At 41.7% G+C, this 16,669-nt stretch overlaps 1 protein-coding gene across 1 annotated transcript in view; it reads right to left on the bottom strand.

Moving 5' to 3' along the window:
• Positions 1–12,287: 12,287 nt before the first annotated feature.
• The window catches only part of LOC114115250 (ADP-ribosyl cyclase/cyclic ADP-ribose hydrolase 1-like), a 57,191-nt gene continuing 52,809 nt past the window's right edge, over positions 12,288–16,669 (bottom strand). Inside the window, exon 8 of the mRNA XM_060417415.1 lies at positions 12,288–16,374. Within this exon, the coding sequence (XP_060273398.1) occupies positions 16,302–16,374 (73 nt within the window). The 3' untranslated portion in view covers positions 12,288–16,301. The remainder of the gene's footprint in view (positions 16,375–16,669) is intronic.

The following is a 16,669-nucleotide window of genomic DNA, read 5'->3' as shown; positions in this document are numbered from 1 at the left end:
AGTGGCTTCCCCAGAACCGTACATGGAAATCAGACTGGATCACATCGCATCCAAGAAAAGCACGTTTGTACCATGAGCATCACCAGTAGCACTGCAACTTACACCTTGGGTTCTCCGATTTCATGCATAACCCAGATATCAATCTGTGTGATTTTATCCTTCTGGAGGTAAGGAATTTCAAAATCTGCAAAAAAACTGAGAAACACACGTTTTGTCAAGTCCTAAAGCAATATGACACGGTTCCCATATCATTGTTAGCTGATTACACATGACTTTTAATACTGTTGGGGGTTGTTGGTGGTGGTGACTTTGTTGCTAAGTCCTGCGACCTCATGCACTGTAGCCCACCAGGCTCCTCCATCCATGGGATTCTCCAGGTGAGAATACTGGAGTGGCTTGCCATTTCCTTCTCCAGGGGATCTTCCTGACTCAAGGATCAAACCCGGGTCTCCTTCATGGGCAGGTGGATTTTTACCATGGGGCCACCAAGGAAGCCCTTTGGGGGTTACTTTTCAGCTTTAACTTTTAGGTTACCTATTGCATTCGTGCATTCAGCTGTTAGTGGTATAAAGGCATGGACATGGCTCTGATGTCCAGGTCATTCAGTGGTTCTGCTCCAGCTGAACTTACAAAAGCACTAGATTGGGATATGGGGACGATCCCCTTACGCCTCCATTCAAAACTATTAAAAAGACATCTTGGCATCTTTGTCATATATGCTAGGGCTCATATCCTTACCCTTTCACAGGATAGGCTCCTGCTGGCTCCGAGCCATTCAGCATGACACTGATCACCCCAGAACTATCTCTTGCATACTGCAAAAAGAAACAAGCATTGTGAGTTAGCCAAGACACCATTTTCACCTATGAAAGAGTCAACCGTTTTTTTCAATTGACAATCCTCAATACTGACAAGGATGTGATAAAGCTGGTATTCCATAGAGCTAGAAGGGATGTAAATCAGCATATCTTGGAAAGCAAATTGCTTTGAAATGTGCAAACCTCATGCCTGTCATCTACCATCATAAAACAATACAGGACTTCCTTGCTGGTCCAGTGGTTAAGAATCTGCCTGCCCATACAGGGCATATGGGTTCCATCCCTGGTCTGGGAAGATCCCACAGGCCACCGAACAACTAAGTCCGTGTGCCCCAACCACTGAGCCCACGCTCTAGAGCCTGGGCTCTGCAGGAAGAGAAGCCACTGCAAAGAGAACTCCCACACCGCCACTAGAGAAAAACGCCTTCAAGCAGCAACAAAGACCCAGCACAACCAACATAAATAAAGAACTATTTTTTAAAAATAAAAGCATGCAAAACACTATCAGATTCCAACCCTGTACCAACCAGTGTAGGCTGTCTTATGCTGCTGCCATTACACACAGTCTCAAAAATCCCAGTGGCTTCAAACAAGAAAGGTTTATTTCACGCACATGCTACATGTGTATCACTGGTTTTCAGATGTGGGGTTTGGGTTTTCCTGCATATGCTCCTGCTCTGGGACCCGAGTTGATGAAGTCTCCACATCTGCAGAGTCATAGTTTATCAGTGAAAAGAGAGAAAAAGCAGCAAGCCACAGACCAGTTCTTCACGTCTTCCCCAGTGGCTCAGTGGTAAAGAGCCTGCCTGCAATGTGGGAGCCACAGAAGATTCATGTTTGATCCTGGAGGCGGGAAGATCCCCTGGAGGAGGAAATGGCAAACCACTCCAGTATCCTTGCCTGGAGAATCCCATGGACAGAGGAGCCTGGCGGGCTACAGTCCATGGGGTCGCAAAGAGTCGGACATGACTAAAGTGACCTGGCGCGCATGCACGCACACACCCAGAAGTCACGCAGTCACTCCCACTCACATCCTATTAGCCAGTGCAAGTCACACAGAAGTAACTCCAAGAGACAGGATGAATGCGAAACACACGCCCAGACGATGAGCCAGACATACTCAGGAAGCATCACGAAGGATCCCCTGGTGCACGGGGAGCTCTACGGCAGCGCGGCTTGTAACCAATCTAAACAGTCAGCCCCAGGGGAGGGTAAGTCCATCGTGGTGCTCCCACGTCTGAAACACGACTCAACCACTGGTAAAGGCCTGCGAAAGACTGGCCAGAGCCCAAGAAGTGCTTACATCCAGAGCACAGTGTGAGACGAGATGGACAGAGCATGCCTGCGCTCAACTGTGTTCAAAATGAATGGGCGGGGACTTCGCTGGTGGTCCGGTGGCTAAGCCTCTTGCGCTCTCAGCGCAGGGGGCCAGGGTTCCATCCCAGGTCAGGGACCTGGCTCCTGTGTGCTGCAACTTGAAAATATCCTGCCTGTCACAACTAAGATGCAGTGGAGTCAAATAAAGAAAGAAAAACACAAAAACGAATGAGCAGAAGTGTGGGAATTAGTTAACCCCCAAAATTCCTAAGGCAGAAACAGGGCCAGACAAATTCCCCAATCTGCTGCTCAGCACACTACTGGAGCATATGATTTCCCTGATAAAATGCTTCTTCTAGACTGAAGGTGGAGCAGGGCAGGGCTGTCATGCAGATCTGAGATACGCAAGGCCGGGCTTGCTCTCTGGCAGTGTTAAGTTTTAAGTGTTAGTCGCTCAGTCATGTCAACTCCGTGATTCCATGGACTGTAGCCTGCCTGGCTCCTCTGTCCATGGAATCTCCAGGCAAGAACACTGGAGTAGATCACCAATTCCTTCTCCAGGGGACCTTCCTGACTCGGGGATAGAACCCTGGTCTCCCGCATCACAGGTGGATTCTTTACCATCTGAGCCACCAGGAGAGCCGGGCCACCCAGTACCGGCTGCAACACTCTGCTCCATGCCACCACACCTGTCTCAGATTGCTTCCAAACATGCGAACATTCGAGGTTAAATCTGCAAATGCCAAGGTCTGATGACCACTGTGTTCAATGATCTGCTCTTAGGTAGCAGGAATGTGAATGACTAGTTTTTTTCCTTTATACATTCTATAGTTGTCATTCTCTATCATGAGCAGCTATTAAACTGGTGATAAAAAATTTTTTTTCATTAAAACAAAGCATGTTGGGACTTTCTTGGTGGTCCAGTGGTTAAGACGCCATTCTTCCATTGCAGGGGGCATAGGTTCAATACCTGGTCGGGGAACTAAGGTCCTGAATGCCATATGGCACAGCCAAAAGAGAAAAAGAAAAAGGAATGCAGATACAGTGAGGCTGTATGAAGTCATGGTGTCCAGTTGCTACATTTATTAGCTCAGTAATTAGTCCGATTAAGTTTCTTGGCCTCATGTTCCTATCTGTAAAACAAGGGTAGTAAGAGTCCCTACCCATAGGATTGCTGTGATGATCAAATTATTTAAAATGATACTATTTATGGCATATTTCTCTGCTATGGTTCAGACCCTCTCCTCGTCAGTTTATCAATACTATACTATCTCACTTCACGTTCAGACTACCCAGCATATTCTGAGGGTTCATAAAATGTGTGTGTGTTTGTGTTAGTCGCTCAGTCGAGTCCCACTATTTGTGACTGCAAGGACTGCAGCCCGCCAGGCACCTCTGTCCATGGGACTCTCCAGGCAAGAACACTGGAGTGGGTTGCCAATTCCTTCTCCAGTCGTAAAGGGTGAGCATGGTTACGAGACTCCGTTTGTGACTTGGAGCACGCTTTGAAATGGGGTGAGTCCACTGGGTAACGTATGGGTCTCTCTGCATTCGATGCTGACGTCACCCCTGCGTGGTCATCAGGACCCCACGTTCAGGTGACGATGTGGCCACACACAGCCCCCCACTCCTCACTGAGGGGCTTGGGCAGCTCACCCCCTGGAGTCTGCACTCCAGGCAGAACCTGTGGGGAATAGGCACAGACCAAGGGCTCCCCAGAGCCGGCAGGAGAGAGAGGAATAAGAACACCTTTGTCAGGAGCCACCCTCCGCTTAGTTCCAAACTGCCCCTGTAGGGGAATATTTGACCGAAGAGTCCCTCGCCCGGATGAACAGTGGCTCCTGTGGACACCTGGTGATCCAGGGCAGGAAATGAGACCAAAAGGGACACAGATAACCCTGAAAGGGGCTCGGTGGCAGGACCGGACATCGCCAGAGCCCTAGCCAATGCAGAAAGCAGTCAACTGCTCTTTGTCGGGCATTGAGCTAAAAATGTCACCTTCTTATTTGGAATCTTTGGTCTAATGCTGGTGACAGGAAATATAAGCTGCAGTCACTGGTGTTTTCTAGCTACTGATCGCTATCAATTCTGCTGATGATATTCTCCGAGAAACAGACTGGCCTTTAGGGGACCGTGGGACTTCCCTGGTGGCTCAGATGGTAAAGCGTCTGCCTACAATGCGGGAGACCAGGTTCAGTCCATGGGTTGGGAAGATCTGCTGGAGAAGGCAATGGCAACCCACTCCAGTATTCTTGCCTGGAAAAATCCCATGGATGGAGGAGCCTAGTAGGCTACAGTCTACAGTCCATGGGGTTGCAAAGAATCAGACACAACTGAGCGACTTCATTTCACTTTCTGCACCTCCAGTTTATCTCTGGTCTCCTATCATCTCCTGCCCCAAGGATATCAGCCTTCTGGACACTTCTGATCTCCACATATAGGTCTCAGGTGCCCCAGATTCTCCCATAAAGCAGGGATTATGCCACTTCACATAGCAACCAATATCACATTGATTTGCAATACTAACAACAACCGCGACACAACAGTAGCAATTACGACTGTTTAAGATCCGCATCTGAAGCTACCATTTAGAGTATTTTCTCTGTGCCAGGCACTGCATTAAGCATTTCAGCTTCTTAAATCCTGACGCCTTTATGGAGCAAAGAGCCTGAATCAGAACGTGGCAGAAAGTGGGACACAGGGAAATGAAGGCCTGACGCGATGGCCCAGTGATGCCTCTGAACCCTCCGGCGCCCTCTTCACAGGCCCCACACCTGCTCTGCCACCCAGCCGTGCACCCCAGGATTACCTGGATGGATGCGGTTCTCCAGAAATAATCCACAGGGTTGTTTTCGCAGTCTTCTGATGTTGGACAGGATTGGTAGTCGAGTCCTACAGGGAAAACAGAAAGACACAGTTCATTGCAAAGATTATAACTGGAAGGGATTTATTGAAAATATTTGCTGGGTCCACTATAGGCATATATATAAAGATTTTAGTGGATTAAAAAAAAATCTTTAATGAATTTGTTACAATATTGCTCCTGGTTTACGTTTTGGCTTTATGGCAAAGAGGCACATGGGATCTTGAGCCCTCCCCAACCAGGGGTCAAGCCCACATCCCCTGCATTGGAAGGTAAAATCTTAACCACTGGGCCACCAGGGAAGTCCCTCCAACAAAATATATTGAGCCGCATTCTACAGAACGTGTATGGGCTTAAAATTCATAGCTCTGTCTACCTAGACCACAAGAAGCCTGGTGAGGAGCATCCAACTCCCGATAAGAACACATTCGTCATTCTGCTACACAACTGTGAAGAAGGTGGAGAATTGAACAGATGGGTTATTTCTCTGCTGGAGTTCTAGCCAGTGATACATATATTGGTGTGTGTGTGTGCTCACTCAGTCCTGTCTGACTCTTTGCAACCCCATGGACCATAGCCTGCCAGGCTCCTTTGTCCATGGAATTTTCCAGGCAAGAATACTAGAGTGAGTTACCATTTCCTACTCCAACATATATTGATATATATCTCCAAAATTATATATAATATTGTGTTATACACATATTAAAATTATAAATATTTAAAATGTATATGCATGACATATATATATATATATACATATATTTGCTTTATTGGGAGAAATGTCTTCTGTAATTAGCACAAGTCTTGGAAGTAAATATAAGAAAAACAGACCCAGACAATAACAGTCCTTAGCCAGAAAACAGAAATTTTATAACATTTAAAATATACAAAAAGTTAAAATGTACCACATTTAAAAATTTTAAGGGCAAAATTCAGCAGCTATATAATGGGATTTGTCCTCCATTTACTCTATTAAAAAAAAAAAAAAAAGGAGAAAGTGCTCATTGCCAGTTCATTCCAGGGAGGACCAAGCAGGGCACCATGTGAATTCTTGAAGGGGAATGCATGATGATTCCTTGGCCCCTCTGGGTGTATCAGCATCTTAAGCTGCTCACCAATTTGGAGGCTTCCCGAACCCCATCAGAGAGGGGTTTTTATGGAGGCTTCATGATGTAGGCGTCACTGAGTCAGTCGTTGGTGATTGACTCAATCTCCAGTCCTATTTGCAATTTTTTAAGGAATCTCCACACTGTTTTCCACAGTGGCTGTACTAGTTTGCATTCCCACCAACAGTGTAGGAGGGTTCCCTTTTCTCCACACCCTCTCCAGCATTTATTGCTTGCAGATTTTTGGATCACAGCCATTCTGACTGGTGTGAAGTGGTACCTCATTGTGGTTTTGATTTGCATTTCTCTAATAATAAGTGATGTTGAGCATCTTTTCATGTGTTTGTTAGCCATCCATATGTCTTCTTTGGAGAAATGTCTATTTAGTCCTTTGGCCCATTTTTTGATTGGGTCGTTTATTTTTCTGGAATTGAGTTGCATAAGTTGCTTGTATATTTTTGAGATTAGTTGTTTGTCAGTTGCTTCATTTGCTATTATTTTCTCCCATTCAGAAGGCTGTCTTTTCACCTTGCTTATATTTTCCTTTGTTGTGCAGAAGCTTTTAATTTTAATTAGATCCCATCTGTTTATTTTTGCTTTTATTTCCAGAATTCTGGGAGGTGGATCATAGAGGATCCTGCTGTGATTTATGTTGGAGAGTGTTTTCCCTGTGTTCTCCTCTAGGAGTTTTATAGTTTCTGGTCTTACATTTAGATCTTTAATCCATTTTGAGTTTATTTTTTTTTTTGATGTCTGAAGAAGGTTTAATAGCCTCAGTTAGCTCTTTTAAAAAAAATGTATTGAAGTATAGTTGACTTACAGTGTTGTGTTTAATTTATACTGCACAGCAAAGTGACTCAGTTATGCATACATAGATTCTTTTACAGATCATTTTCCATTATGGTTTTTCATAGGATATTGAATATAGTTCCCTGTGCTGTACAGTAGGACCTTGTTTTTTATCCATTCTGTATATAATAGTTGGCATCTGCTAATCCCAATCAGTTAGCACTTTGATGCTGTAGCATAGCTTCTTTTTAATAGATGGTCTCAGATGTATTCACTGAAACTTAAGCATCCCTACCGTCCTCTTTATTGTCTTAGAGAAGATTCAGTTACCAAGATACATAAAAAATAAAAACTTAGAGGATTACCAGTCAAAGGGACAAAGGGATGTTATTACAGTGACCCAAAGAAATCCATACAATTTAGGTAGACATTTTGGTGTTGTCAGAAAACTTTGTTAAAATTCAAACACAGAAGTCCCCTGTAGAATATTTTCATCATCTTTAGTCTCAGTTGGAGTTTCGAATAGTGAAAAATGCTTTTAAACAAAGCTCAGGCTGTGTTACATCAGTCAGCAGTCATAGTACATATATCATAATACATTAGTCCTAATACATAGTATATAAGTCGTAATACAATCCAAAAATTTGCCAAATGTTTCTTACAATAAAAATGACCTTTTGATTAGTTTTCTGAAGCCACTACTTTGATACCTTCATGGTGAAAGCTGTGATTATTTGAGATTTTCTTTTTGAAAAAATTACAAAATAATACCTAGAGAGTGGTGGGAGAATACATTCAGAAAAAGTGACTTTAAACGCTCTGTGCAGATTATTCATGTAGAAGATTTATGACATAATCTCTCTACCTTTTGTATGTTGGACCTTAACATCTTTTATTCCAGCCAATTTGGGCATAGGAATACCACTTCTGGCCAGCAACTATATCAGCCCCAATATGACTGTCCATCTGCAAAGTGAAAATGGAGTCCTGGGTTTGGTAAGACAGAAATTAAAGTTTTATTTATCCAGTCTTGATGGAAAATAAAATATTTTATATAGTGCAGTCTTCTTAGAGTTGTTAGCTTAGATTTTCCAATCTTATTTTTCTTTCTCTTTATCCTCATAATAAAATGTTTAACTTTTCCCATTAAGTGGTAGTACTTATGAACATGTCCTGTCATACTTTATGGAGTAGATGGTAGTTTCCCAACTCCATGAGCTTTTAAATCACTCCTCATATATCACTGTATATGCTTCTATCTCCCCTATTACACCCACTTCAGAGACCTCACACCAGCCTGTTCAGGTAAACTGTTTATTAACCTTTGTGTGATTGCACAAGATAATGAAGGTTATTAATAATTCTGCATTAAATAAAAATCAGAAGTCTCAGCATGAGAAACTGAAGAGTAACATTTCTATTGATCCTTTAGAACAGGACATTTTTTGCAGTTGGCTAATTCGAAAAGTTCTCATGTCATAATCATTTTGAGGCCATATTGTTCAAAAGGGTAGAATTTTCCCTTTCTCAAGAATAACTTTTTTTTGTGTGTGTGTTTATTTTTTTTTATTTTTATTTTTTAGTTTTTTATTTTTTAAATTTTAAGATCTTTAATTCTTACATGCATTCCCAAACATGAACCCCCCTCCCACCTCCCTCCCCATAACATCTTTCTGGGTCATCCCCATGAACCAGCCCCAAGCATGCTGCATCCTGCGTCAGACATAGACTGGCGATTCAATTCAAATGATAGTATACATGTTAGAATGTCATTCTCTCAAATCATCCCACCCTCTCCCTCTCCCTCTGAGTCCAAAAGTCCGTTATACACATCTGTGTCTCTTTCCCTGTCTTGCATACAGGGTCGTCATTGCCATCTTCCTAAATTCCATATATATGTGTTAGTATACTGTATTGGTGTTTTTCTTTCTGGCTTACTTCACTCTGTATAATCGGCTCCAGTTTCATCCATCTCATCAGAACTGATTGAAATGAATTCTTTTTAACGGCTGAGTAATACTCCATTGTGTATATGTACCACAGCTTTCTTATCCATTCATCTGCTGATGGACATCTAGGTTGTTTCCATGTCCTGGCTATTATAAACAGTGCTGCAGTGAACATTGGGGTACATGTGTCTCTTTCAATTCTGGTTTCCTCGGTGTGTATTCCCAGAAGTGGGATTGCTGGGTCATAAGGTAGTTCTATTTGCAATTTTTAAGGAATCTCCACACTGTTTTCCATAGTGGCTGTACTAGTTTGCATTCCCACCAACAGTGTAGGAGGGTTCCCTTTTCTCCACACCCCCTCCAGCATTTATTGCTTGCAGATTTTTGGATCGCAGCCATTCTGACTGGTGTGAAGTGGTACCTCATTGTGGTTTTGATTTGCATTTCTCTAATAATGAGTGATGTTGAGCATCTTTTCATGTGTTTGTTAGCCATCCGTATGTCTTCTTTGGAGAAATGTCTATTTAGTTCTTTGGCCCATTTTTGATTGGGTCATTTATTTTTCTGGAGTTGAGCTGCAGAAGTTGCTTGTATATTTTTGAGATTAGTTGTTTGTCAGTTGCTTCATTTGCTATTATTTTCTCCCATTCAGAAGGCTGTCTTTTCACCTTGCTTATATTTTCCTTTGTTGTGCAGAAGCTTTTAATTTTAATTAGATCCCATTTGTTTATTTTTGCTTTTATTTCCAGAATTCTGGGAGGTGGATCATAGAGGATCCTGCTGTGATTTATGTCTGAGAGTGTTTTGCCTATGTTCTCCTCTAGGAGTTTTATAGTTTCTGATCTTACATTTAGATCTTTAATCCATTTTGAGTTTATTTTTGTGTGCGGTGTTAGAAAGTGATCTAGTTTCATTCTTTTACAAGTGGTTGACCAGTTTTCCCAGCACCACTTGTTAAAGAGATTGTCTTTACTCCATTGTATATTCTTGCCTCCTTTGTCAAAGATAAGGTGTCCATATGTGTGTGGATTTACCTCTGGGCTTTCTATTTTGTTCCATTGATCTATATGTCTGTCTTTGTGCCAGTACCATACTGTCTTGATGACTGTGGCTTTGTAGTAGAGCCTGAAGTCAGGCAAGTTGATTCTTCCAGTTCCATTCTTCTTTCTCAAGATTGCTTTGGCTATTCGAGGTTTTTTGTATTTCCATACAAATCTTGAAATTATTTGTTCTAGTTCTGTGAAAAATATGGCTGGTAGCTTGATAGGGATTGCATTGAATTTGTAAATTGCTTTGGGTAGTATACTCATTTTCACTGTATTGATTCTTCCGATCCATGAACATGGTATATTTCTCCATCTATTAGTGTCTTCTTTGATTTCTTTCATCAGTGTTTTATAGTTTTCTATATATAGGTCTTTAGTTTCTTTAGGTAGATATATTCCTAAGTATTTTATTCTTTTCGTTGCAATGGTGAATGGAATTGTTTCCTTAATTTCTTTTTCTACTTTCTCATTATTCGTGTATAGGAATGCAAGGGATTTCTGTGTGTTGATTTTATATCCTGCAACTGTACTATATTCATTGATTAGCTCTAGTAATTTTCTGGTGGAGTCTTTAGGGTTTTCTATGTAGAGGATCATGTCATCCTCAAACAGTGAGAGTTTTACTTCTTTTCCAATTTGGATTCCTTTCATTTCTTTTTCTGCTCTGATTGCTGTGGCCAAAACTTCCAGAACTATGTTGAATAGTAGCAGTGAAAGTGGGCACCTTTGTCTTGTTCCTGACTTTAGGGGAAATGCTTTCAATTTTTCACCATTGAGGATAATGTTTGCTGTGGGTTTGTCATAGATAGCTTTTATTATGTTGAGGTATGTTCCTTCTATTCCTGCTTTCTGGAGAGTTTTTATCATAAATGGATGTTGAATTTTGTCAAAGGCCTTCTCTGCATCTATTGAGATAATCATATGGCTTTTATTTTTCAATTTGTTAATGTGGTGAATTAGATTGATTGATTTGCAGATATTGAAGAATCCTTGCATCCCTGGGATAAAGCCCATTTGGTCATGGTGTATGATCTTTTTAATGTGTTGTTGGATTCTGATTGCTAGAATTTTATTGAGGATTTTTGCATCTATGTTCATCAGTGATATTGGCCTGTAGTTTTCCTTTTTTGTAGTATCTTTGTCAGGTTTTGGTATTAGGGTGATGGTGGCCTCATAGAATGAGTTTGGAAGTTTACCTTCCTCTGCAGTTTTCTGGAAGAGTTTGAGTAGAATATGTGTTAGCTCTTCTCGAAATTTTTGGTAGAATTCAGCTGTGAAGCTGTCTGGACCTGGGCTTTTGTTTGCTGGAAGTTTTCTGATTACAGTTTCAATTTCTGTGCTTGTGATGGGTCTGTTAAGATTTTCTATTTCTTCCTGGTTCAGTTTTGGAATATTGTACTTTTGTAAGAATTTTTCCATTTCTTCCACGTTGTCCATTTTATTGGCATATAATTGTTGATAGTAGTCTCTTATGATCCTTTGTATTTCTGTGTTGTCTGTTGTGATCTCTCCATTTTCATATCTAACTTTATTGATTTGATTTTTCTCTCTTTGCTTCTTGATGAGTCTGGCTAATGGTTTGTCAATTTTATCTATCCTTTCAAAGAACCAGCTTTTGGCTTTGTGGATTTTTGCTATGGTCTCTTTTGTTTCTTTTGCATTTATTTCTGCCCTAATTTTTAAGATTTCTTTCCTTCTACTAACTCTGGGGTTCTCCAATTCTTCCTTTTCTAGTTGCTTTAGGTGTAGAGTTAGGTTATTTATTTGACTTTTTTCTTGTTTCTTGAGGTATGCCTGTAGTGCTATGAAATTTCCTCTTAGCACTGCTTTTATAGTGTCCCACAGGTTTTGGGTTGTTGTGTTTTCATTTTCGTTAGTTTCTATGCATGTTTCTATGCATATTTTGATTTCTTTTTGATTTCTTCTGTGATTTGTTGGTTATTCAGAAGTGTGTTGTTCAACCTCCATATGTTGGAATTTTAAATAGTTTTTCTTCTGTAATTGAGATCTAATCTTAATGCATTATGGTCAGAAAAGATGATTGGAATGATTTTGATTTTTTTGAATTTATCAAGTTTAGATTTATGGCCCAGGATGTGATCTATCCTGGAGAATGTTCCATGAGCACTTGAGAAAAAGGTGAAATCCATTGTTTTGGGGTGAAATGTCCTATAGATATCAATTAGGTCTAACTGGTCTAATGTATCATTTAAAGTTTGCATTTCTTTGTTAATTTTCTGTTTAGTTGATCTGTCCATAGGTGTGAGTGGGGTATTAAAGTCTCCCACTATTATTGTGTTATCGTTAATTTCCCCTTTCATACTTGTTAGCATATGTCTTACATATTGCGGTGCTCCTATATTGGGTGCATATATATTTATGATTGTTATATCTTCTTCTTGGATTGATCCTTTGATCATTATGTAGCGGCCTTCTTTATCTCTTTTCACAGCCTTTGTTTTAAAGTCTATTTTATCGGATATGAGTATTGCCACTCCTGCTTTCTTTTGGTCTCTATTTGCATGGAATATCTTTTTCCAGCCCTTCACTTTCAGTCTGTATGTGTCCCTTGTTTTGAGGTGGGTCTCTTGTAAGCAGCATATAGAGGGGTCTTGTTTTTGTATCCATTCGGCCAATCTTTGTCTTTTGGTTGGGGCATTCAACCCATTTACGTTTAAGGTAATTATTGATAAGTATGATCCCGTTACCACTTACTTTATTGTTTTGGGTTCGGGTTTATACACCCTTTCTGTGTTTCCTGTCTAGAGAATATCTTTTAGAATTTGTTGGAGAGCTGGTTTGGTGGTGCTGAATTCTCTCAGCTTTTGCTTGTCTGTAAAGCTTTTGATTTCTCCTTCGTATTTGAATGAGATCGTTGCTGGGTACAGTAATCTGGGCTGTAGTATATTTTCTTTCATCACTTTAAGTATGTCTTGCCATTTCCTCCTGGCCTGAAGAGTTTCTATTGGAAGATCAGCTGTTATCCTTATGGGAATCCCCTTGTGTTATTTGTTGTTTTTCCCTTGCTGCTTTTAATATTTGTTCTTTGTGTTTGATCTTTGTTAATTTGATTAATATGTGTCTTGGGGTGTTTCACCTTGGGTTTATCCTATTTGGAACTCTCTGTGTTTCTTGGACTTGGGTGATTATTTCCTTCCCCATTTTAGGGAAGTTTTCAACTATTATCTCCTCAAGGATTTTCTCATGGTCTTTCTTTTTATCTTCTTCTTCTGGGACTCCTATAATTCGAATGTTGGAGCGTTTCATATTGTCCTGGAGGTCTCTGAGATTGTCCTCATTTCTTTTAATTCATTTTTCTTTTTTCCTCTCTGATTCATTTATTTCTACCATTCTATCTTCTATTTCACTAATCCTATCTTCTGCCTCCGTTATTCTACTATTTGTTGCCTCCAGAGTGTTTCTGATCTCATTTGTTGCATTATTCATTATATATTGACTCTTTTTTATTTCTTCTAGGTCTTTGTTAAACCTTTCTTGCATCTTCTCAATCCTTGTCTCTAGGCTATTTATCTGTGATTCCATTTTGATTTCAAGATTTTGGATCATTTTCACTATCCATATTCGGAATTCTTTCTCAGGTAGATTCCCTATCTCTTCCTCTTTTGTTTGGTTTGGTGGGCATTTCTCCTGTTCCTTAACCTGCTGAGTATTCCTCGGTCTCTTCATCTTGGTTATATTGCTGCATTTGGGGTGGCCTTTTAATATTCTGGTAATTTGTGGAGTTCTCTTCATTATGGAGCTTCCTCACTGTGGGTGGGGTTGTATCAGTGGCTTGTCAAGGTTTCCTGGTTAGGGAGGCTTGTGTTGGAGTTCTGGTGGGTGGAGCTGGGTTTCTTCTCTCTGGAGTGCAGTGGAGTGACCAGTAATGGGTTATGAGATGTCAAAGGTTTTGGAGTAGCTTTGAGCTGCCTGTATATTGAAGCTCAGGGGTGTGTTCCTGTGTTGCTGGAGAATTTGTGTGGTATCTCTTGCTCTGGAACTTGTTGGCCCTTGGGTGGAGTTTGGTTTCAGTGTAGGTATGGAGGTGTTTGATGAGCTCCTATTGCTTAATGTTCCCTGAATTTGGGAGTTCTCTGATGTTCTCAGGCTTTGGACTTAAGCCTCCTGCTTCTCGATTTCAGTTTTATTTTTACAGTAACCTCTAGATTTCTCCATCTATATAGCACCGATGATAAAACATCTAGGTTAAAGATGAAAAGTTTCTCCACATTGAAGGACACCCAGAGAGGTTCACTGAGTCACATGGAGAAGAGAAGAGGAAAGGGGTAGTTAGAGGTGACTGGAATGAGATGCAGTGAGATCAAAAGAGGAGACAGCAAGCTAGCCAGTAGTCACTTCCTTATGTGCGCTCCATAGTCTGGACTGCTCAGAGGTATTTACGGAGTTATACATGGAATATGGGAGGGAGGAAGTAGACAGAGGTGGCCAGGAGGATAAGAGAGAGGAATGAAAAGGAGAGAGACAAATCCTGCCAGTAACCAGTTCCTTAGGTGTTCTCCACCGTCTGGAACACACAGAGATTCACAGAGTTGGATAGAGAAGAGATGGGGGAGGAAAGAGACAGAAGCCACCTGGTGGAGAAAAAGGAGAGTCCAAAGGAGGAGAGAGCGGTCAAGCCAGTAATCTCTCTCTCAGGTAAAACTGGATAGTGAAGTTTGGGTTTTTAAATGTACAAAATTGACAACAAAAACCAAAAAGCAAAGATTAAAAATCTAGAGTAGAGGTTGGATTTTCAAAAATACAATATTAAAGAAACGAAGCAGAAGGAAAAAAGAAAAAAGAAAGAAAAAAGCCACAAGAATTATTGAAAAACTCCAACCACACCACATAAAGACTATATATGGTGTTTGCCTTAAAAAAAAAAAAAAGAGTCTTTTTTTTGAAAAGTAATAGTAGGTTATAGAAATAAAAATTAGAGGAGAAATAGAAGACTTAACAATTTTAAAAAAAGTTAAAAAAAGGCAAGAAAAAAAAAGAAAAAAGAAAAAAAGGGGGAAAAAAAAGGAATGATTGTAAAAATAGTAAAGCTATTCTGGCCCTTCTCCGATATTGTGGGCAGTGTGGGGTCACTTCCAAGGCGGTTCCCTCTGTTTAACTTCTTCTGTTTGCTGGTTTTTTAGGCTCACGAGTTCAGTCGCGCTGTGGGGAGGCGGGGATGCTGCAAACAAATAGCACTGTCGTGTGCACACAATGTCTCAGCCCCGCTGGACCTGTCCCTTCTCGCGGCGCACAAACCGCTCCAGTTCTACGATGCTCAGCCGGGAACCGTCTGAGGCCAGCCCTCGGCTGCGTGCACCTCCCCGGTCTAAGCCGCTCAGGTTTGGCGCTCAGGTAGCCCTCAGAGGCTCAGATTCGGTTGGGACTGCGTTTTGTGCCCTTCCCAGGTCCCAGTAGCGCAGGAGTTTGGCGAGCGCGGTCGCTGCGACTAGTCGCCTTTTCTGTCTCTGCTGCTCAGTTTTCTGGGTGTACCGCTGGCGCCCCTTGTGAGGCAGATGGTGACTGTCCAGCACCCCCAGAAGTCTTAGCAAAGAAGCCTGCTTGCAGTTTGGTAGGTAGAGTCTCTCCAGGGCTGCAATGGCCCCTTTCCAGCCCTTACGGCTCTGGTTGCCTGTCCCCGGCGGGGGATGGTCTGCAGCGGCTATGTCCGTTCCATCCTTTGTTCTGTGTGCGGTCCTGGCAGTGTTTTATGTTCGAGCTTTTCACATGGTAGCTATCCCACGGTCTGGTGTGCTAGCCCAAGTTAGATCGTTTTGGTTACCTGTGGGGCGTTCCTGCCCGATTCTTACAAATCTCTGCAGCCCGCGCCTCCCACGCTTCCCTGCCCTGCCTCCACTGCTATTGGCGGATGCAGGCGTCTGTGCTGCTTTTCCGCTGGGGGAGTTACTGTTGGGCTTGTAATCTGCTGGTTTTAATTATTTATTTATTTTTCCTTCCTGTTATGTTGCCCTCTGTGTTTCCAAGGCTCGCCACAGACTCGGCAGGGAGAGTGTTTCCTAGTGTTTGGAAACCTCTCTTCTTAAAATTCCCTTCCTGGGACAGGCTTCCCTTCCCGGGACGGAGCTCCCTCCCCACCTCCTTTGTCTCTATTTTTGTCTTTTATATTTTTTCCTACCTGTTCTCAAAGACAATGGTCTGCTTTTCTGGTTGCCTGATGTCCTCTGCCAGCATTCAAAAGTTGTTTTGTGGAGTTTGCTCAGCGTTGAAATGTTCTTTTGAGGAATTTGTGAGGGAGAAAGTGGTCTTCCGTCCTATTCCTCTGCCCTCTTAGGACCGCCCCCCTGAAGTTGAGCTTTAAGCCAACTTTTTCACTCTCCTCTTTCACTTTCATCAAGAGGCTTTTGAGTTCCTCTTCACTTTCTGCCATAAGGGTGGTGTCATCTGCATATCTGAGGTTATTGATATTTCTCCCGGCAATCTTGATTCCAGCTTGTGTTTCTTCCAGTCCAGCGTTTCTCATGATGTACTCTGTATATAAGTTAAATAAGCAGGGGATGAGAGGTTTCCCAGAGGATGAGATGGTTAGATAGCATTACCGATTCAATGGACATGAGTTTGAGCAAACTCAGGAAGGTAGTGAAGGACAGGGAAGCCTGACATCCTGCAGTCCATGGGGTCACAAAGAGTCAGGCATGACTTAGCAGCTGAACAACAACAATAACAACTATTACTAGGAAGAGTGAATTGTATAGCTTTGAAGAACGCTAATTCCTCATTCACTCTCAACTCATTTGAGACGTAAGTAATTTAGGTGAAAGTTCAC

The sequence above is a fragment of the Ovis aries genome, chromosome 6 (genome assembly GCF_016772045.2).
Source record: "Ovis aries strain OAR_USU_Benz2616 breed Rambouillet chromosome 6, ARS-UI_Ramb_v3.0, whole genome shotgun sequence".
Classification (NCBI taxonomy): Eukaryota; Metazoa; Chordata; class Mammalia; order Artiodactyla; family Bovidae; genus Ovis; species Ovis aries.
The sequence above is the reverse complement of the archived record's forward strand: the minus strand, read 5'-3'. Positions and strand labels throughout refer to the sequence as shown.